The sequence below is a fragment of the Oncorhynchus mykiss genome, chromosome 2, assembly GCF_013265735.2.
Source record: "Oncorhynchus mykiss isolate Arlee chromosome 2, USDA_OmykA_1.1, whole genome shotgun sequence".
NCBI classification, from domain to species: domain Eukaryota; kingdom Metazoa; phylum Chordata; class Actinopteri; order Salmoniformes; family Salmonidae; genus Oncorhynchus; species Oncorhynchus mykiss.
Window position 1 is genome coordinate 33,140,435 of NC_048566.1, and position 20,462 is coordinate 33,160,896.

The window sequence follows — 20,462 nt, forward strand, 5'->3', positions numbered from 1 at the left end:
TTGTGCAGGACACAAGTAATTTCTTTCCAACAATTGTTTACAGACAGATTATTTCACTTATAATTCACTGTATCACAATTCCAGTGGGTCAGAAGTTTACATACACTAAGTTGACTGTGCATTTAAACAGCTTGGAAAATTCCAGAAAATGTCATGGCTTTAGAAGCTTCTGATAGGCTAATTGACATAATTTGAGTCAACTGGAGGTGTACCTGTGGATGTACACTGCTCAAAAAAATAAAGGGAACACTTAAACAACACAATGTAACTCCAAGTCAATCACACTTCTGTGAAATCAAACTGTCCACTTAGGAAGCAACACTGATTGACAATAAATTTCACATGCTGTTGTGCAAATGGAATAGACAACAGGTGGAAATTATAGGCAATTAGCAAGACACCCCCAATAAAGGAGAGGTTCTGCAGGTGGTGACCACAGACCACTTCTCAGTTCCTATGCTTCCTGGCTGATGTTTTGGTAACTTTTGAATGCTGGCGGTGCTTTCACTCTAGTGGTAGCATGAGACGGAGTCTACAACCCACACAAGTGGCTCAGGTAGTGCAGCTCATTCAGGATGGCACATCAATGCGAGCTGTGGCAAGAAGGTTTGCTGTGTCTGTCAGTGTAGTGTCCAGAGCATGGAGGCGCTACCAGGAGACAGGCCAGTACATCAGGAGACGTGGAGGAGGCTGTAGGAGGGCAACAACCCAGCAGCAGGACCGCTACCTCTGCCTTTCTGCAAGGAGGAGCAGGAGGAGCACTGCCAGAGCCCTGCAAAATGACCTCCAGCAGGCCACAAATGTGCATGTGTCTGCTCAAACGGTCAGAAACAGACTCCATGAGGGTGGTATGAGGGCCCGACGTCCACAGGTGGGGGTGGTGCTTACAGCCCAACACCGTGCAGGACGTTTGGTATTTGCCAGAGAACACCAAGATTGGCAAATTCGCCACTGGCGCCCTGTGCTCTTCACAGATGAAAGCAGGTTCACACTGAGCACATGTGACAGACGTGGCAGAGTCTGGAGACGCCGTGGAGAACGTTCTGCTGCCTGCAACATCCTCCAGCATGACCGGTTTGGCGGTGGGTCAGTCATGGTGTGGGGTGGCATTTCTTTGGGGGGCCGCACAGCCCTCCATGTGCTCGCCAGAGGTAGCCTGACTGCCATTAGGTACCGAGATGAGATCCTCAGACCTCTTGTGAGACCATATGCTGGTGCGGTTGGCCCTGGGTTCCTCCTAATGCAAGACCATGCTAGACATCATGTGGCTGGAGTGTGTCAGCAGTTCCTGCAAGAGGAAGGCATTGATGCTATGGACTGGCCCGCCTGTTCCCCAGACCTGAATCAAGTTGAGCACATCTGGGACATCATGTCTCGCTCTAGTCCAGGTCTGGGAGGAGATCCCTCAGGAGACCATCCGCCACCTCATCAGGAGCATGCCCAGGCGTTGTAGGGAGGTCATACAGGCACGTGGAGGCCACACACACTACCAAGCCTCATTTTGACTTGTTTTAAGGACATTACATCAAAGTTGGATCAGCCTGTAGTGTGGTTTTCCACTTTAATTTTGAGTGTGACTCCAAATCCAGACCTCCATGTGTTGATAAATTTGATTTCCATTGATAATTTTTGTGTGATTTTGTTGTCAGCACATTCAACTATGTAAAGAAAAAAGTATTTAATAAGAATATTTCATTCATTCAGATCTAGGATGTGTCATTTTAGTGTTCCCTTTATTTTTTTGAGCAGTGTATTTCAAGGCTACCTTCAAACTCAGTGCCTCTTTGCTTGACATCATGGGAAAATCAAAAGAAATCAGCCAAGACCTCAGAAAAAAAATTGTAGTCTGGTTCATCCTTGGCAGCAATTTCCAAACACCTGAAGGTACCACGTTCATCTGTACAAACAATAGTACGCAAGTATAAACACTATGGGACCACGCAGCCATCATACCCGCTCAGGAAGGAGACGTGTTCTGTCTCCTAGAGATGAACCTACTTTGGTGCGAAAAGTGCAAATCAATCCCAGAACAACAGCAAAGGATCTTGTGAAGATGCTGGAGGAAACAGGTACAAAAGTATCTGTATCCTCAGTAAAACGAGTCCTATATCGACATAACCTGAAAGGCTGCTCAGCAGGAAGAAGCCACTGCTCCAAAACCACCATTAAAAAAGCCAAACTATGTTTTGCATGGGGACAAAGATTGTACTTTTTGGAGAGATGTCCTCTGGTCTGATGAAACAAAAATAGATTGGTTTGGCCATAATGACCATCGTTATGATTGGAGTAAAAAGGGGGAGGCTTGCTAGTCGAAGAACACCATCCCAACCATGAAGCACGGGGGTGGCAGCATCATGTTTTGGCGGTGCTTTGCTGAAGGAGGGACTGGTGCACTTCACAAAATAGATGGCATCATAAAAAATATGAGCAAAAAAGACTGTATAAAATAAATACAAATACTGAGCTACTGTGCCTATAGAAAGTCTACACTCCCTTGAACTTTTTTCCCTAGAGACTTTTTTCCCTACAATCTACTCCACATTTTCAAAGTGAAACAAAGTTATACAAAAACAGTTTTAAATAATAATAATAATATGGAAATGTCATAATTGGATGTGTATTTTGCATTAAAATGTGTGTACTTGTCCTACAGAAAAATAAAATCCCAGGGTTTTCAAAAGACTGAGATGAATTATTTTGATCCTAACAAACTCCCCAGTCTCTGCCGGTGACAACCATACCAATAACATGATGCTGCCGCCACAATATTTGAAAATAGAAAGGGATCATTGCATTCACTCCATATTACTGGCCTGTATGACAAAGGGGAAAAAAGAAGCCTGTGTTAAAAAAAATCCACTCCAAATCATCCATTCTGTTTGCAACAAGGCCGTTAAGTAATACTGCAAGACAAAACAGCAAATAAATACATTTAAAAAAAACTACATTGTGATGGCAGCATTACGTTATGGGTATGCTTGTCATCAACAGGGACTGGTCAGTATGTCAGGATCAAAATAAATATTAATGGAGCATAACCAAGGTAAAAAGTTTGAGAAAACCCTGCCTCAATCTTCTGAAAACCTAACCCTGGGATAAGGTTTTATTTTTCAGTGAGACAATTAGACACATTTTAATGCCAAAGACACACCAGAATGGCTTTCCAAGAGTTGTACCTGAGTGGTCTAGTCTCAGTCCTGACTTAAATTTGCATGAAAATCAGAGACAATATTTGAATATTGATGTCCATCAATGATTCCCAACCAAATGTAATGAGCTTGAGCAATTTTGATAAAAAACAATGGATATATGTTGCCCTAAGAGTTGTGCAAATTTGATGGAATCTTATTCCAAATGATTCACAGCTGTAATGGCTGCCAAAGGTGCTTCCACCAAGTATTAACTAAGGGGTTGGAGACTTATCCAATTATGATATTTCAGTTTATTTTGTATTTATATGGAAACATTTCTATAACCTTCTTTCACTTTGAAAATGTTGAGTAGGTTGTGCAGATCTGTATAAACAAATCGAATTGAATCCCTTTTTAGTTAACATTTTAAGGAAGCAAAATTGAAGAGGGTGTAGACTATATTGCATGCTCAGAAACATTTGTAAATTATTATTTTATACTAATACAATTGCTCAGAGAATGAGATTTTGTTTAACAAGTCTCAAAAGATTGGGTTAAAAAGAATATCTTTTTGCACCTGTTTTCAATACTCTAGCAGTCTCCCTTTGCGACGGTAACTACACTGAGCATTTATCTAATTGTATTATTTATTGTATAGACTTTTTTAAATCAAGGGTGCCAACAATCATGGACCTGACTGTATGTATTGCCCATCATCATCATTTTGAGATAAACCAAGTTAAAATGATAATACTATTGTGAATGCCTCAAGATATTTTAATGCATAAAATCAATCTAATACAAGTGATATTTTACATTCAATCTTTATTGATAGTGCTGCATAGTACAACCAGCCAACAAAGAACATAACAAAAAATAGGCTATGAAGTTTAGATGAGGAGCATATATTTTCAGAAAGCCATAAAGTGGTAAATATATTCCCATCTATTAATTTTAACAGTACAGAATTATAACTATTTAACAGCCATACATCTCAGTTGTAACAACATGAGAGACAGGGACTGGTACCACAGAAAAGCCATTCCATTGAATATAGGGTTATGAATCACAGATATGGAGAGCTCTCTTGGATCTGTGAGTATAGACATCAGTAACACTGGAAATCTGAGTAGTGGGGTTTATAGCACAGAAGAAAGAGATCAAATCAAACAGCAGTCCTTTAGAGCACAAGAACAAATTAAGTAAAGAACAGGAAACATAACTTTGTGAACCCTTTCTTAGGCAAGACACAGTAAGGGGACACGGAACATGGACCACAGTGTAAGAGACACTGTTGGTCAGTTATGAGAGGATTCTTATCTAAATAAAAACTACTATGGCCATTTAAGATGTATAAAATCCCGAAAACATCTACAAAACATCACCATAATGTATTTGAGTAAAAAAAAAATATCTCTTACATTAATTGTGGTGTAAATTGCTTCAAAATATGAAAATAATATAATAGATTAAGTGAAAAGAAAGGGGGTCACAGAGCAAAGATAATTCCCCAGAAATCAAATTATTTAGGGTGTGTTCGTAATTTGCGCCTTCATATATTTTGAGTGTTGTCAGATTCTCAATTTGTATATTCAGAGCCTTTCGCTCTTTGAACGTTTAGAGGGCACAATGGACGCTCTGGCCGGGGAATAGGGTTGATCTGAGCGTTCTGACCTCACAACGGCAGTCAAGCACCTAAGATAACTGGCTAAAGTTGGCTAGCTTGCTAGCTACTTCAAGACACAAATGAGAGAACACCTCACTCGTGTTGTGTAGAGTGTTGGTGACTAACTGTGCTGCTGGCAACAATTTAAATATATTTTCTTTGCAGATGTTTATTGACACAGGTCATATTCAATGGGTGTTGCGTGTTCGAAAATTAATCTGACGACACACTCAGACGAGAGTGCTCTGAAATCGTAGTAGATGGCCAGAGTGAATTTATGAACGCAACCTTGGTAAAAACAAACAAACATTTTTGCTAATACTTAATTGATCTGTGATACAAGAAAACCCATAAGAGAGAAAGCACTTAAAGCTAATGTATACTTTGACCTTTTGTATTGTTGTGCGATTAGTTGTCACGTATAGTTTAGTGTAGTAACTGCACTTGGTTGGCTTACATCACACCCACCATAGTGGGTTCATGAAAACAAACAAACACCAAACAATATGGTTGAAAAGGAAACAGTAGTGTTTTTGGACAGTATAGTAGGCCAGTTTTGGTATTAAATTAAAACAGGCTACAAGTGTTTAGTGTTAGTTACAGTATGATTATCATTCCACTGACTTCATTATCCGGGCCAAAGCGCTTTGACAGACAGTCTAGTGTTTTTGTTGAATAATTATGGAAGCAATATAATGCTAGTGTTGTGTATGTGTGTGTGTGTGGGGGGGGGGGTGTGCATAATTTATCAATAGTTTTTTTATGCTATCTCCAATTAAATGCTAAATAACAGTCAATTTAGCTGCAGATATATGGTTACAAATTACCTACAGTAATTAGTAAAGTAATACTAATTAACCCACTGTAAAGTCAATTGTTTTTGTATTTAGGCAATTGGCATGCTATGTTAATAGTGTCCACAGTATAGATCATGTTTTTTTTTACTGAAAGTGCTAGGTTGCATCAGTGGCGCTATTAGAATTGCATGGAGTATATATATCTGTTCAAATAGATACCCATTATGGTGAATCTTACATTCACGCAACAGAATGAGCCTGTTCTCTGTGTCTCCCTCTAAATCACCAGCAAATACCAGCAAGAGAATATATTTTTTCGAAAGTGCTGAGTATTGTCAGACATTAAAACCACTCCATCTTACTCTTTAGAAGATAGGAATGGCATAGTTAAATCTAATTGAGAGCCAGTCCAAATGTTGATCGTCAGGCCGCTGTGTATGCAGGTTTCCATATCAACATTCACGTATATTATATAGGTCTGTTCATTGACTACTGCTGTGGATGAGGCAAATCACTGACTGTTTTCATTCAATTTACTTACCTCTAACTCATAGATACCAACTGTGAATAGCCATGTGATCATTAAAGAATAATGAATCCACATCACATGAAGCTGATGAGGGGAGAAGGGCTCATTATAATGGCCTGAACTGAGCATATGGAATGGGGGGGGGGGGGGTCCTAGAGGGAATGTGGAGAGAGTCCTGTGTATGGAGGACAAGTAGCAGCCTCTACACCTCCTTCTCCTTCTCTTCACTTGCATTTCTGGAGGGCCTCCTGCATCCTCTCCTGCACGTGCTCCATCTTCTCGGTCCACTCGTCGCTGATGCCCTCCTCGTCGTCTCCGATGACAGCGGCGTAACCCATGAGGGCGATCAGGCCGATGCAGAAGAGGTATGTGAGGCGCGTGCACAGGTTCTCCATGGTGCGGCGGTCGCCCTGCGAGTGCTTCAGGTACACCTCCAGGATGGGCCGGCTGAACAGCTTGGGCTTGCCCACCACACCCTCGTAGAGTGTGTGCAGGTTCTGGTCGCCTAGGTCGTTGGAGTAGCTCTCCTCAAAGTCGACCTTCTTGCGCTCACAGTGCTCAGGCCGTGCCTCCACCATCTCCATAAACTTGCGGAACTGGTTGCGCAGGTTTTCCTCCACACAGCAGTACTGGCCGTCCAGCGTCTCCTTCTTGATCTGTAGCAGGGCGCCGCGGTTCTGCTGGGACAGCTGGTCCAGGGCACGGTTGACAGAGCCAAACTCGCGCTTCAGTGTCTGGATGTCCTCATCGTCCACATGGTGCAGCACCACTCGGATTAGAGAGCCGGCCACGCCAAAAATGGGGTTGACCACAGCCGCAGCAGATGAGATGGTGGCCACACACTGCAGCACCTTCACCAGGCCCTGTTTCAGCTTGGCCCGGTCCTCCACGATCTCCATCTCCGACATGATGGCAAGCAGGGGTTCACGACACAGAAGTCCAAACCAGGTAGTGCTTGAAAGGGTTGGGGAGGATGGTAGCTTCTGATTGAGAGACAGGAGTCTAAGAGAAAGAGAGAGAGTAGAGCAATCTATTGACAAGTTCTTAAAAAAGAAAAGTGAATGTTTTAAACTCTAATAGTGTTACACTTAAGACAAAAAAGTATCTATATTGTTCCACACTACACAGAGTTAATGTTACACTTTCGAATGTGTTTTTAGCTTTTTTAGAACCGGCAGGTAGCCTAGTGCTTATAGCGTTGGGCAAGTAACCGAAAGGTTGCTGGATCAAATCCCAAAGCTGACAAGGTAAAAGAAATCTGTTGTTCTGCCCCTGAAGAAGGCAGTTCCCCGGTAGGCCATAATTGTAAAAAAAGAATGTGTTCTTTACCAACTTGCCTAGTTAAATTTCAAAAATTTAAAATTAACACTCACTGAGTTTCTGTAACTCTGTAAATAGTTTGAAATGAACACTGGCCAACACTGTTGAAAATCAACTTCATCAGTATGTACGCTTTGTAACATTCTCTGTGTAAGTGTTTTGAACCTAATAAAGTGGACTAGGTTTTATCACCATTGGTGTCATTTACACAACTCCATGTAAGAGCATAAAAATGAATAACAAGTGCAAAAAAGCATTTATTTAGAAAAAGTCAAGAAGCAAAAATACACTTAATCGAATGAAGAAAAAACAATGATATACAAGGTTACCATAAAGTATGCATTCCGACTCATTTCTGAAAATAAACGACAGAGTCGGCAGTGGTAAATTGAAAACATGAGGGCTGAAGTGCAACACCGATCATAGCAAAATATTATACAATCTAGATTTAATCCATTCCATTCATTGACAAAGAATATCGCCCACCACCCAAAAGGAAATTACTTTTCTTTTTAAATTGAGGGAAGAGGACTAGTCTCCAAACAGCTTTTAACCTTACAGGGATACTTCTGGATTTTGCCAATGAGGCCCTTTATCTACTTTCCCCAGAGTTAGATGACTCGCAGGTACCCATAGACTTCCAGTCATTGCGCTAATGCTAGTTAGCAGTAACTCACAAAACTACCTCTAACTTCCTTCATACTGGACACAGACATAAAAATGGTACCCATGAGTTCATCGGACTCTGGTGAAGTAGTTAAAGGGCCTCATTGCCAAAATCCCAAAGTATCCCTTTAAAGCCCTCATATGCCCACCCGACCCTGGGAGTGGATGAGGATCAGTTCCCCTCACACTGGGCCAGCGCCTCATCCATCTTGGCCTGAATCTTCTTCACCCTGGGGGCCCATTTCTCCCTGACTTCAACCTCATCATCCTCTGTGACCACCGTATATGCCATTAGTGTCATCAGGCCCATGCGAAAGACATGAGCCAGTTGGGAACACTTTTTCTCCATGACGTCTCGGTTTTGCTTGTAGTGCTCTAGGTACACCTCCAGCAAACCCCTTTGTTCAAAAGTTGTATTCTCTTTTATGACACTGCGGTAGTATGTGTCTAGAGCAAGGGTATCCTTGTCTCTCTCATAGACTTCCTGGAAATCTTTCATGTAGCGCTCTCTTCCCTCAGGGTTGTTATTGAACTGTTTCACCATGGTGTTGAGAGCAGTGTACTGGTGCTTGATATACTCCTCATACTTGCTGTACTTCTCATTGACCTCGTTCAGGTGAATCTGCTTCAGAATCTGCTGGTTTGTCTTGGAGATGCTTTCCAGCTTGGCGTGGATGTGGCCCAATTGTTGGGTGTCCAGGTCTTGGGTGAGGTCTTTGGCGACCAGGTCCTTTGTCACCTTCACCACTGCAGTGACTATGTCGAAGAGTGGGTTGGTGGCGGCGAAGGAGGAGACTTTCTCCATGCCTTGTAGGATTATGACCACTGTCTCCTTGTCCATAGCTGCTGCTACACATACGACTTAACTGTCGTCCTAGAGAGAGAAGAGAGTATTTTAGTATTTACATCGCTCATGTCTGCAAGTAGTGCCAACTTTATTGCATTTCAATCATGTGGGGTGATTTGCTTTGACTTGTATTCAGAATATCCACAAAGCAGCCTCATGAATCTTTGACAAACATTTGAGTGTGTACGCACATTCTGCAACTGCATCTGGAATTTAGCTGAATAATAATAGAATTTTGTCGTACAGCTGAAGAACAGATTAGTCTGCTCTTTGAACATCGGCTGACTACAGTATTCTGCTGCAGCCAGTGGCAGATGGTTGCTGTCCAGTTCTGAAACTGGAGTTTAAAAAACCTTATGTCACACATTAGATGGAAATGTTAGTTAAATAAATACTCTTCTCAGAGTATTGATGAATGTACCATTTTTTATGCAATCATTGGAAGGGATTACGTCTTTTGATATCAGTGCGTTCTACAACTAGCACTATTCAATCTGAAATTGTGACCAAAAAAATATGCTATTGTGCTTGATAAATTCAATGTCCATTGATTTAATCTAAAATTATGATTAGTAATCGAATCTTACCTGAGACAAGTCGGAAGCTGTTCCCCTCCTGGTTCTGTAGTAGTGCTCTTGGTAGTTGTGGTTCTGTTGTTGTAGTAGTAGTAATAGTTGTAGTGGTCTTAGTATTGTGGCCCTGTTGTCTCTGAACTAGCAGCCTTTACATCCATCTGTAGACCTTGGCCAGGCCTCCGTGCCATGTAAGGGCAGGGTGTGGGAGTGGCTCATGCATACACAATGCTGATTGGGTTACGGGGAAAAGGCTACTCTTCAATCCACTTTTGATTGGTTCACTATCCCATGGCTGCAGTGTCGAGTGATGCCAACTTCCATGGAAATCTTTCATTAATGTGAATGGAACTAGAGAACTGAGGAGTGACAATGACAAAGTGCTAAAAGATTTGAAATATTTTGTGTTTTCTTTGGCTGCGTCTTCAGAAGGTTTACATGGAAATTATCTAGAAAGTTATGATGCAACTGCACACACAAAGAGCTACTGAGATGAGGGTGTCCATGGTTGCTGTTTCAAGACAGCTTCTAATGTAGCACATGGGGGATATGTAAAACTTACTCCTCACCCTGAAGTCTCCCCACTTTGTGCCACCATATAGCTAGCTTTTTGTGTGGCGTGACTGGTAAGACGCTTCGGGAGGGCGGTCACATGTGCTAGAAAACAAGAGATCCTGGGTTTGAGCCTCTGTGTGAGCCGAATCAGGAAGTGGTACTCGCTAAGCAAGAAGCGTGACATCCATTATACTAACACCAGTACCACAGCTGTCGTGCAACCGATACCCATTGTCAGCTAAGGAGTTCATAGAGGTATAGCAACAGCTAAAACAAAACTGTACACATTGCAGTAAGTTTACATAAAACAGAAACATAGGTAAAATTGTGAACGCTTTAATCAAAGTGGAGGTGATATGTAGGCTACATTAAGAAGTGTCAGAGTCTTTGTATCATTGTTGTGAATAAAATATCTAAGTAAAATTCTGTATCTTTAAAATTCTGTATTTGTATCTGTTGACAGGTGAGTGGAGGAATTGTAATGGCTAACTCCTGGTCTGTGACTCAGATGCCTATAGTGTCCTTTCAATTTCCAGTTGATATTGGACAGCAGTGAAGGTGTTAACAACCATCTCTGTCAGTGAAACCTAAACCAGTGTGCTGCTAACAGCTTTGCTTCCTCCACTGTCCCCGTGTCCCCTTACTGGGCTCAAACCAGTGGCGCTCTAATCGCAAACACACGCGACCGCCCTCCTTGACAACTTACCAACCAGTTGCTCTATAGAAAATGATCGGATACGATAGCACCATTGGCGACATTTAAGCTAGTTATGTGGAGTAAGCGTATGTCACTTTCTTACCTCCATTACATTAGCATAGCAGCCCTCCTTTCAGTATTTCAGCACAAGGCCGATGTGAATGTGCCTTTATGGAGGGGACTGGTAGCTCCAGTGAGGAAGTCATACATTTTGAGTGGTAGTTAGAAGCAATGGATGCTAACAGCCACTGGGCGGGACACAGTCATACAGAGAAGCAGAGATGACAGAATATCTGAGCTCGGTCTTGGTGAAAGAGAAACCTGTTGTGGGGCAGCACGGTTGACTTAAACTGTAGTGTACTACATCAAAGACACTATATGATGCCAGATGATACAAGTGCACACAAAAAACTACTGGGATGAGGGTGTTCACTGCTGCCCTCAACCGTACCACAGCTATTGAGCAACTGACACCCAGAGTTGTAGCAACAAACAAAATAATGTTATACACATTGCAATAAGTTTCCATATGTAGGCTATACTAAAAAGTGTCAGACAGAGCCTTTGTATTATCCCAGTGAGTAAAATATCTAAGTAAAATGATCTGAGTAAAATTTGTAAAGAAGTATTTGTAGCCGTTGACAAGTGAGTGGAGGAATTGCTTACGTTGGAGGGTTTGACAAGCTCCTGGACTGCGACTTCGGGCTCTGATCGATGTGACGCCTAAAGAAAAGACAACATCCATCAAGATTTGGGGAAAATATGAACTGCATCTGTGCACAGCGAAGTGTTCTTTCAATTTCTAGATGAGATTAGACAGCATTTCTCTCTACAGCCTTTCATGCAGTTTTTAAAAGGGGATCACATTGCCTACTATACAGATACATTGTATTTGTCAGTGAAGGAGTTAACAGCTATCTCTGTTAGCATAGCAGCCCTCCGTTCAACACTTCAGCACCACGCTGCTTTGAATGTGCCTCTATGGAAAAGACTGATCGCTCCAGTGTAGCCGTGATATCAGCGCTAGCAGGCGAAATGTGGAAGTCGTGCCCCTCAAGTGGTGGTCAGATACAATGGAAGCTAACATACACTGGGCAGGACTGAGTCATACAGAGAAGCAGAGACGACAACAGACTGAGCTTAATCTTGGTGGGAGAGAAACCTGTACTATGGCAACACAGTTGCTTAAACTGTTGTGTACCACATCAAAGACACTACTTTACATTAAGTGAAATAATTTCACGGTGCTAATTTAACCTGCATGAGTTGAGTGAGAGTGATGGACGTTTTCAAAGATCGGCAGTTGTTTCCAAAGGTGTACCTAGATCACTGCGACTGAAACTGAGGTGGCTTAAAGGTCAAATGCTGGGTCATCTCTTCCACATGTTTGAAATACAAATACAAAAGATGCTGTTGTTGGTTTTTTAGCTGCGTTTGTCTTCAGGTGTGGGTTTACATGGACATGATCTTGAAAGTTATTATATAATGCCACATGATGCACACAAAGACCTACTGAGATGAGGGTGTCCATGGTTGCGTTTCTGTTTTTCAGCTGCTAACAGTCACACAGCTGTCGTGCAACTGACTCCCATTGTCAGCTGTTTCTAAGGAGTGCACAGACGAGATGTAGCCAAAATAATAGGGGGGGCGGGGGGGGGGCTACTCTTCAATCCACTTTTTGTGGCTCACATGGCTACTGCTGCAGTAGAACATACAGTAGCTACAAACCAAAACAGAAGTCTAAAATCTGGAGTAGCAGTGGCATTTGGCAGTGAAGGAGTTAACCATTTTCTCTTTAAGCGTAGCAGCCCTCTGTTCAGCACTTCAGCACCAGGCCGATTATGAATGTGCCTCTATGGAAGAGACTGATAGCTCCAGTGTTGCTGCGATAGCAACGCTAGCAGGCTAATTGAGGAAATCATGCCCTTCGAGTGGTAGTTAGAAGCAATGTGCGCTAACAGCCACTGGGTGGGACACTGAGTCATACAGAGAAGCAGAGACGACAGACTGAGCTCAATATTGGTGGAAGAGAAACCTGTTGTAGGGCAGCACGGTTGACATAACTATAGTACTACATTAAAGACACTACTGTACATGAAGTTAAATCATTTCACTGTGTTCTAGTGGAGGAATTCAGAGGCTAATTGAATTTATATGAGTTGAGGATTAATGTCTGAGAAGTGATTTCTCATTCTTCACAGTGGTACTTGTGCTCATGTTCAACTATGTTACAGAAACGCGTAATTGTAGACTAAGGTGTTTATGAAAAAGCACAGCCTTAATGTACCAAAGTCACGAGTTGAATTCAACAGATATCAGACTGAGAGCGGTGTCAAAGTGAGAGCCTGCTCATAATCTCATTTTTAGTCACTCACCTCTGAGTGCAAATGGCAGGATAGGAATGCCTGCTGAGACCACGGCCACTACAAACATACACCCCAGTTGTGGCATTACAACAGTGGCTAAATGTACATGGGTTCTGGCAGAGGTTCACCTAAATGTACAGGCGGAGACAAGGGTTTATCAAGAGTTGAGGCACTGCACACTATATAGTGTGAGGAACACCCAGGTTGCCTGTTTGTCTTTGGTCAAATTCACTCTTTTCTGCCTGAATCTACCAGAGGGGGCAGTAAATGTACATATTTTTATGTGGGGAAAAAAACTCAGTCAGATTTCAGCACCAACTATATGGACTGCGTAGCAATGTCTCTCCAGAGCATGTTTTAACCCTTTACATTCAGGCAAATATTGGTTAGTGGGTTTGGATAGGATGTTATTTAAATTAATATGGGGGAAAGAAGGCACTTGAAAAGAAGCAAATGGGGAGATAGTAGCTTAAAGAAATCTGATTAAAAGCTTTCGGTGCTCCTTACCACACCGGTGAGACAACATGTCACTTTCTGAGATCTGAAATATATCTATGGATACAATTTCTAATTCATTTGTGTAATTATTTCTCTTTTTGTGTCTTTCCCTTTCCAGATAACACCGCATCTGAGAAAGAACTTGTTACCCATCACCCCCGACTCAACCCAATACAGCTTTGAAAAGTAGGTCATGAAAGGGTTAATTGTTCTCTTTAACCTGGGGGCCATTTTTTTTTTTTTTTACTACAAAAACAGCAAGGAATTAAGTAAATTAAGAAACATAAAGCACTATTACAGACATTTTCACATTAATACTCTATCAATGTCTATCATCATCACAGAAATGCAAGCAAGCGGCAGTGTAATTTAACCCTTTGTGCAAATGAAGCCTGTGTTTAACTGTTCCTCCCAATCGAATGCTTTATAACTGGTGGTTTCAATTCTACCCATCCCATAGTAAACTGTGTTTGTACACAGTAGAAAAGTGTATGTATGGAAAAGTTTATGTATATGGGCTGTCAACCCAATATGTTATTTCAGGGAAACAGCTGACCAGGCCCCAAGGCCCGTTAAACTAACGTCTCCAATTCAGGTTAACCGATCACCACTGTGCTACTGTATAGCTGAGCCTTCAGAGATTCAGAACACTGCAGCACTCCCTGTTTGAAGCAGTTAGTCTAGGCCCATGTCCTGTAACCTCAAATACCACCATTATTTCCAAAATAATTAACTTAATTCTAAGTTAAAGCTGGTCATTTGTATTCAAACACCACATTTTGCCTGAGCATGAATGCAAACAAAGCAGTTGCGATGGTGCTTCAATCAGGAAGTGGGCAGTTACTCTCAACACTCTCCCTACAGTGGAGCGGCCATCTTTACAGCTCTCTAAAAAAAAGCACATAGCAGAGCAAGCTAACTAAATTCTACATGTTATCTCACACTAAAATCTTTGCAAAGTTTACCATTTGCATGTTTGCTCTTTATTTGAATAATTTTCTGTCTCTTATTGTTCAATCATGACATCTTCCCATCTTTCTTTACAGAGCACAGCCTGTGAGGCAGTTTGAGGACTTCCCTTTGGACAACAGCCCTGAGACCAATATAAATCTGACAATAACTGACTAATTAACACAATAGATAACAATACAGTTTCTTCCGGAGTTTTACTGACTTTGTGAGTACTAAATCCAACCAACTTCTCCTCTGCAGTAGCATAGAGCCAGCAAGCTCCCTTCCCTTCCCAGCTATGGCTCCCCCTAGCCGTGCTTCCATATTTCCTTGTTTATGCACAGCATAATGGCCTGACCCTCCCTTCTCTATAACATTATACAGACACCACCTAGCACCTGAAAACCTAAATTTTTCTGGATATATTTTGAGATTAGTCTCTATATACCCCATATTCATCCAATGGCACCCTAACCATAGTGGAACAGAGCTTTTCTTACCTTTACAAAGTGCCTCTCTCTATACCTCTCTCTCTCCAAAGTCCCAACCTCGATAGCCTCCTTCTTCTTCCCAGAAATCCCTGCAAAAGGGGCACTTCCATGTAAGTTGAATGTGTAGGGGTGCTCATTTTGGACTCAACCATTACTGTAAAATACAGAAGGCCCCAGATGCTCAGTAAGGGCCTATTTGGGTACATAGTCCCACAGGCGCCAACATGTCCCTTTCAAACGGTATGACACTGGCCCTATAGTAAATAACCCTCCCCTAACTCCCTCTGTCCTCCCCCCCAATGGCTTTCACATCATATGGCCCATCCACCAGTCATACAGCCAATGCTGAGAAGCAATTGTAACATGCTGCACAAATGAGCTCTCAGAGAGTTTCCACTGGGTTTTTGTGGATTCACCAAGCCTTGGGGCCTCTTAGAGCTGCCCAAAATCATTGCTAGAGGATATTTTGGACACACAGAGACCCCTTTTTATTGAGACAGACCATTTGAATGCAGAGGAAAATATTCTGGTGTGAATATGATGCAATCAAGGAAAAAGAGAGCACTGTCTCCAAGTGTCCCTCTCCAAAAGTGCAGAGATGTATCCACTGGGACAAGGAGCTTTCCACTCACACAATGAGAAGGTAATTAAGCTCCTGAAGTTTAAAATGTAATTTTTAAGAATGTTTTTCTTCATATATTACTAAACAAATTATCATTTTAAGGGGTGGCGGATGACAAATGCCAATTTTGGGGTCCGCGCTTTGAAAGCCCAACAGGTAAGCTCACTAATTGACAGGACACATTGCAGTGCATAAGGTAAGGACTTCATTCTTGTTCAAAACTATATGTATATACTTAAATAAAATATATTTTAAAAATATTTTAAGATGTAATATATCATCTCAAACTGAAATTATACATATTTACCATATATTCTACAATATACACCTACCACTTTATTATAATATTTTTTTCAGCACTAGCCTATACTAGCTTACAGTTGAGAGCATGGTCCTGAAACAAGATAACATGCTAATGTTTTTAAAATAAACTTATCAGAAAATGAACAAAGCATAGCCTAGCAGTTTAAGACTTGACTGAACCCAATTTGATATAGCCTACCTGAATAAGCAGCTATATATCAGGATCTGACAGTAGGCATCATCAAGACATGAAATGAGTATGCTTTAAAAATTGCCAAGGTAGAAGTGGTGTGAAAAACAAATGCCAGTACTTGGTTTCCTGCGAGTCCAGACTTGAGATGATCTTTGTCCTAAAACAATAATCCCCCAAACCAGTCGTCAACTGCCCAAAGCAACAGCAGATCAATCCAAACCTTCAGTATCAAAATAGAGCGTTAAAACGTAGTCTTCATTTTAAAACTTTGAATAACAAACGCCTAAACACCTACCCAGAACGAATATCGGCACTACAGCACAGATATGCTATTTAAAATGAATCATGTATTCGTAAACAATGTTAGATTATATTTAATCGAATTATAATGAGACACTAGGTACATTCAGAATATGGAGACAGGCTTCAGCGCAGGATTGGAGATGTCAGCTGCTGGCGCGCGCCTGTCGCTTTTGTTCACGAGAACAGTCGCAGCTGTCTGACTAGAATAGAGCACATTTGTGAGCGGAATAAGAACAAATAACAGAAATGAACTGGTAATTTATCTGAACAGTAGCCAATAGCCATGGTGGTAGTAAGCTTCATATTTTAGTTGTCTGTCGGCGGTTTGAATGCGTAAATATTTACATGTAGGCCTACACAAACCTGGACGTTGCGAAAGATGGACGCCCTTGTTGATGGGGGTTTGTTTGCAGACAGGCAGACCATTGCATGGGCTACAAGGGAAAAGCTAACCTAAATGCCGGTGCATACTATTCGACAAATTAGGCATCTTATAAGAGCATATGATTTGAGCATTTTACATTTTAAACCATTCCTTCTAGCTACCTAAAGTTGAATTATACATAAGGGATTAATGCAAGGCTAAATGTCGCCTTTCACTACAAGTCGTAACACATATCAATAAAATCCATCAATATCTGCAGTGTAACAGTATCGCATTCCCATTATGATATGAGGCAGTGCAGAGCAGGCTATGTGGCTACGCTATGTTCTGCGTGCGTAAAACACGCGCCAACGTCACAACGCTTCTACATAGGAACAGAGCATATGGATGAAATACAGTAATACAGTAATGAATGGCTTGGGGGTGGTCAGGAGGTGGGCTTGGCTCCTGTTCATTAGTTGGAGAATTTTGCATTTTTCAAACACATTAAACATATTTGTCTTGCTATCTACAGCCATAATCACTACGCTAAATTCTATGTTAAACACTTTTGTTTTTCTGCATATCTAAGCATACCTTTTGAGCTGTCTGTATACTCCTGGTTATTCTTTAAAAAAACGAAATATGCTTCTCTGCATCTCTGCTAAAATATGGGTAAAATATTGAAAGGAATGTGAGTCTTATTCAGTACATTTAGTTATTGCTTGCTTTTCTAAAGTCTACCAATCTTGCCAGCAGGCATGCCAGCGAAGATGATAGTTAGACAAGCTAGCTACTCTAACTTGATTGATTGCCTCAACCTATCTGGGATAGCTAAAGCCAACATCAAATTGCTAGGTGGCTAGTAGTTTTGAATTTAATTGTTTTATTAAATTCAGATTGTGTGTCACTTATCTACACAGAATACCCCATAATGTCAAAGTGGAATTGTGTTTTTAGAAATGTTAACAAATTAATTGAAAAAATAAACTTGAGTCAAAGTATGCAATCTTTTTGTAATGGCAAGCCTAAATAAGTTGAGAGGTAAAAATGTGCTTAACAAGTCACATAATAAGTTGCCTGGACTCGCTCTGTATACAATGATACTGTATAACATGACTACCCAATCTCTGTACCTCACACATACAATTATCTGTAAGGTCCCTAAGTCGAGCAGTGAATTTCAAGCACAGCTTCAACTACAAAGACAAGGGGGGTTTTCTATGTTTTGCAAAGAAGGGCACATATTGGAAGAAGGGTAAAAAACTCAAATTTAAAAAAGCAGACATTGAGCATTGTGCAGTTATTAATTGTACACATTAGATGGTGTATCAATACACCCAGTCACTACAAAGATACAGGCATCCTTCTTAAATCAGTTGCCGGAGAGGAAGGACACCACTCTTGGATTTCACCATGAGGCCAATGGTGACTTAAAAACAGTAACAGAGTTTAATGGCTGTGATAGGAGATAACTGAGGATGGATCAACAACATCGTTACTCGGCAACAGTAACATAAATTACAGAGTGAAAAGAAGGAAGTCTGTACAGAATAACAAATATTCCAAAACATGCATCCTGTTTGCACTAAAGTAATACTGCAGAAAATGTGGCAAATACATACACTTTTTGTCCTGAATAAAAAGTGTTATGTTTGGGCAAACCCAACACATCACTGAGTACCACTCTTCATATTTTCAAGAATGGTGGTAGCTGCGTCATGTTATGGGTTGGAAAGAACTAGGGAGGTTTTTTTTTGTTGATAAAAGAAACGAAATAGAGCTAAGCACAGGCAAAATCCTTGAGGAAAACCTGGTTCAGTCTGCTTTCCAACAGACACTGGGAGACAAATTAACATTTCTACAGGACAATAATCTTAAACACAAGGTCAAATATGTACTGGAGTTGCTTACCAAGACGTCATTGAATGTTCCTGAGTGGCTTAGTTACAGTTTTGACTTAAATCATCAGCTTGAAAATCTATGGCAAGACTTGAAAATCGCAGTCTAGCAGTGATCAATAACCAACTTGACAGAGCTTGACACATTTTTTAAAGAATAATGGGCAAGTATTGTACAATCCAGGTGTACAAATCTCTTAGAGGCTTTCCCAGAAAGACTCACAGCTGTAATCCCTGCCCACGGTGATTCTAACATAAATTGACTCAAGGAGTTTAATACTTATCTAATCAAGATATGTTAGTGTTTTATTTTCCATTAATACAAAATATATATACTTTTTCTTCCCCTGACATAACAGGGTATTTTGTGTATATCATTGACCAAAAAATGACAATGAAATCAATTTGAATTCCACTTTGTAACAAAACAAAATGTGGAAAAAGTTGAGTGTGAATACCATCTGAAGGTACTGTATATACTGTATATAATGTAAATATCTTTAAACAGGACAAATCCGAGGGGAGCATGTTCCCCTGTGACCCATTTGGGCATGACACCTCTGCTATTTATATTTGTGTTATTGTTATAATAAACAATGGGAAAATAAATACACAAGAGCAATATTTCAGGTTAAGGTTCTTCTGTCCATGATATGCCATACATGTTGATGTTTCTATGTTCATTTTGATGTTTTCTATAAGCACTAGGGCTAGGCAACGGAAGATGGATCCTACATGCAATAGATTATTACAAATTACATACACTGGCGATACTCTATGCTGCTTTAGTGACGATATTCAATGCAACATTGTACAGAGATTTTTTTTTGTCAATAAAATTTAATATTTCAAGATGTTGAAGTGTAAAGTGTTAGATTGTTACTATAACCTCTTCTCATATACATTGTTTATAATTCAGAGACACGTGGTGGCATATTTAGGTATTAGGCGACATGGGCAGCTGCCCAGGGCGGCATCGTGCCGGGGGTGGCACGGGGCCACCACACAATTGTTTTTGGAATGGTGACATTTGCACGATAGGTTTTCTATCGTTCATTTGCACGTCACGTCAATGATATCATGTCACCGTGTGGGACTGTGGGTCAATTAACCTTGTCGGAGTGGGCGCCCTGATTCTAGTTTGTGAGCTAGACAGGCTACTGCCTGGGAAGGTCTCACACTCAGAAGTACTAGATGGGGAGGGGGGAGGGGGTAGGTTGACCTCAGGTATCACCACTGGAAGCCAGAGGTAGGGGGAGAGGAGGAATCTACCAAATAGTGCACCTCTAACTTTGTACAGCACTAATGCAATTAGTAAAACCAGTCACACTACGAAATGCTACCAAATAAACCACAATTCATTCAAAATACTGTGAATATATAGTTTCACAGACATTTTCTGGTTTGTGCGAAATCGTTAAGAATAATATATAACCAGTCTGCACACCACCAAGGTGAATTGGTTTAGTCTTGACTCTTGGTTGACAGTGTTTGGGAGATGGGTAATGTATTGGTGCTTGAGTGCCAAATCAACACAAATGGATAAGAAAAGGTCTAAGCCATCAGTGCCCAGTTAAAGAAGAGGAGAAACGTGCAAAAGATAAAGGTATGCAACTATGTCATCTCTTTATGAGTATAATATTATGCATGTAATGAAATAGGCTAGTATAACACTTGTGTTTGTTAGCCT

General features: G+C 41.0%; 1 protein-coding gene and 1 long non-coding RNA gene across 4 annotated transcripts in view; one reads left to right on the forward strand and one right to left on the reverse strand.

Moving 5' to 3' along the window:
* LOC110487588 overlaps window positions 1-19,628 on the forward strand; it is a 29,746-nt gene extending 10,118 nt beyond the window's left edge. For all 3 annotated transcript variants that reach the window (XR_005036446.1, XR_005036445.1, XR_005036447.1), the window contains 3 exons: window positions 13,763-13,830; window positions 14,691-15,729; window positions 15,811-19,628. This is a non-coding gene — a long non-coding RNA (uncharacterized LOC110487588). The remainder of the gene's footprint in view (window positions 1-13,762; window positions 13,831-14,690; window positions 15,730-15,810) is intronic.
* On the reverse strand, window positions 3,940-15,175 carry LOC110487587 (protein rapunzel). Its single transcript, XM_021559504.2, has 3 exons — window positions 15,096-15,175; window positions 11,447-11,503; window positions 3,940-7,125 (listed from the first exon to the last, which is right to left on the reverse strand). The coding sequence occupies exon 3, from the start codon at window positions 7,029-7,031 to the stop codon at window positions 6,348-6,350; it is 684 nt and encodes a 227-aa protein (XP_021415179.1). The 5' UTR covers window positions 7,032-7,125; window positions 11,447-11,503; window positions 15,096-15,175; the 3' UTR covers window positions 3,940-6,347.
* Window positions 19,629-20,462: the final 834 nt, after the last annotated feature.

Excerpts from the sequence above, each read along its gene's own strand:
- LOC110487587 (XM_021559504.2), bottom strand. The coding sequence starts at position 7,031 with ATGTCGGAGATGGAGATCGTGGAGGACCGGGCCAAGCTGAAACAGGGC.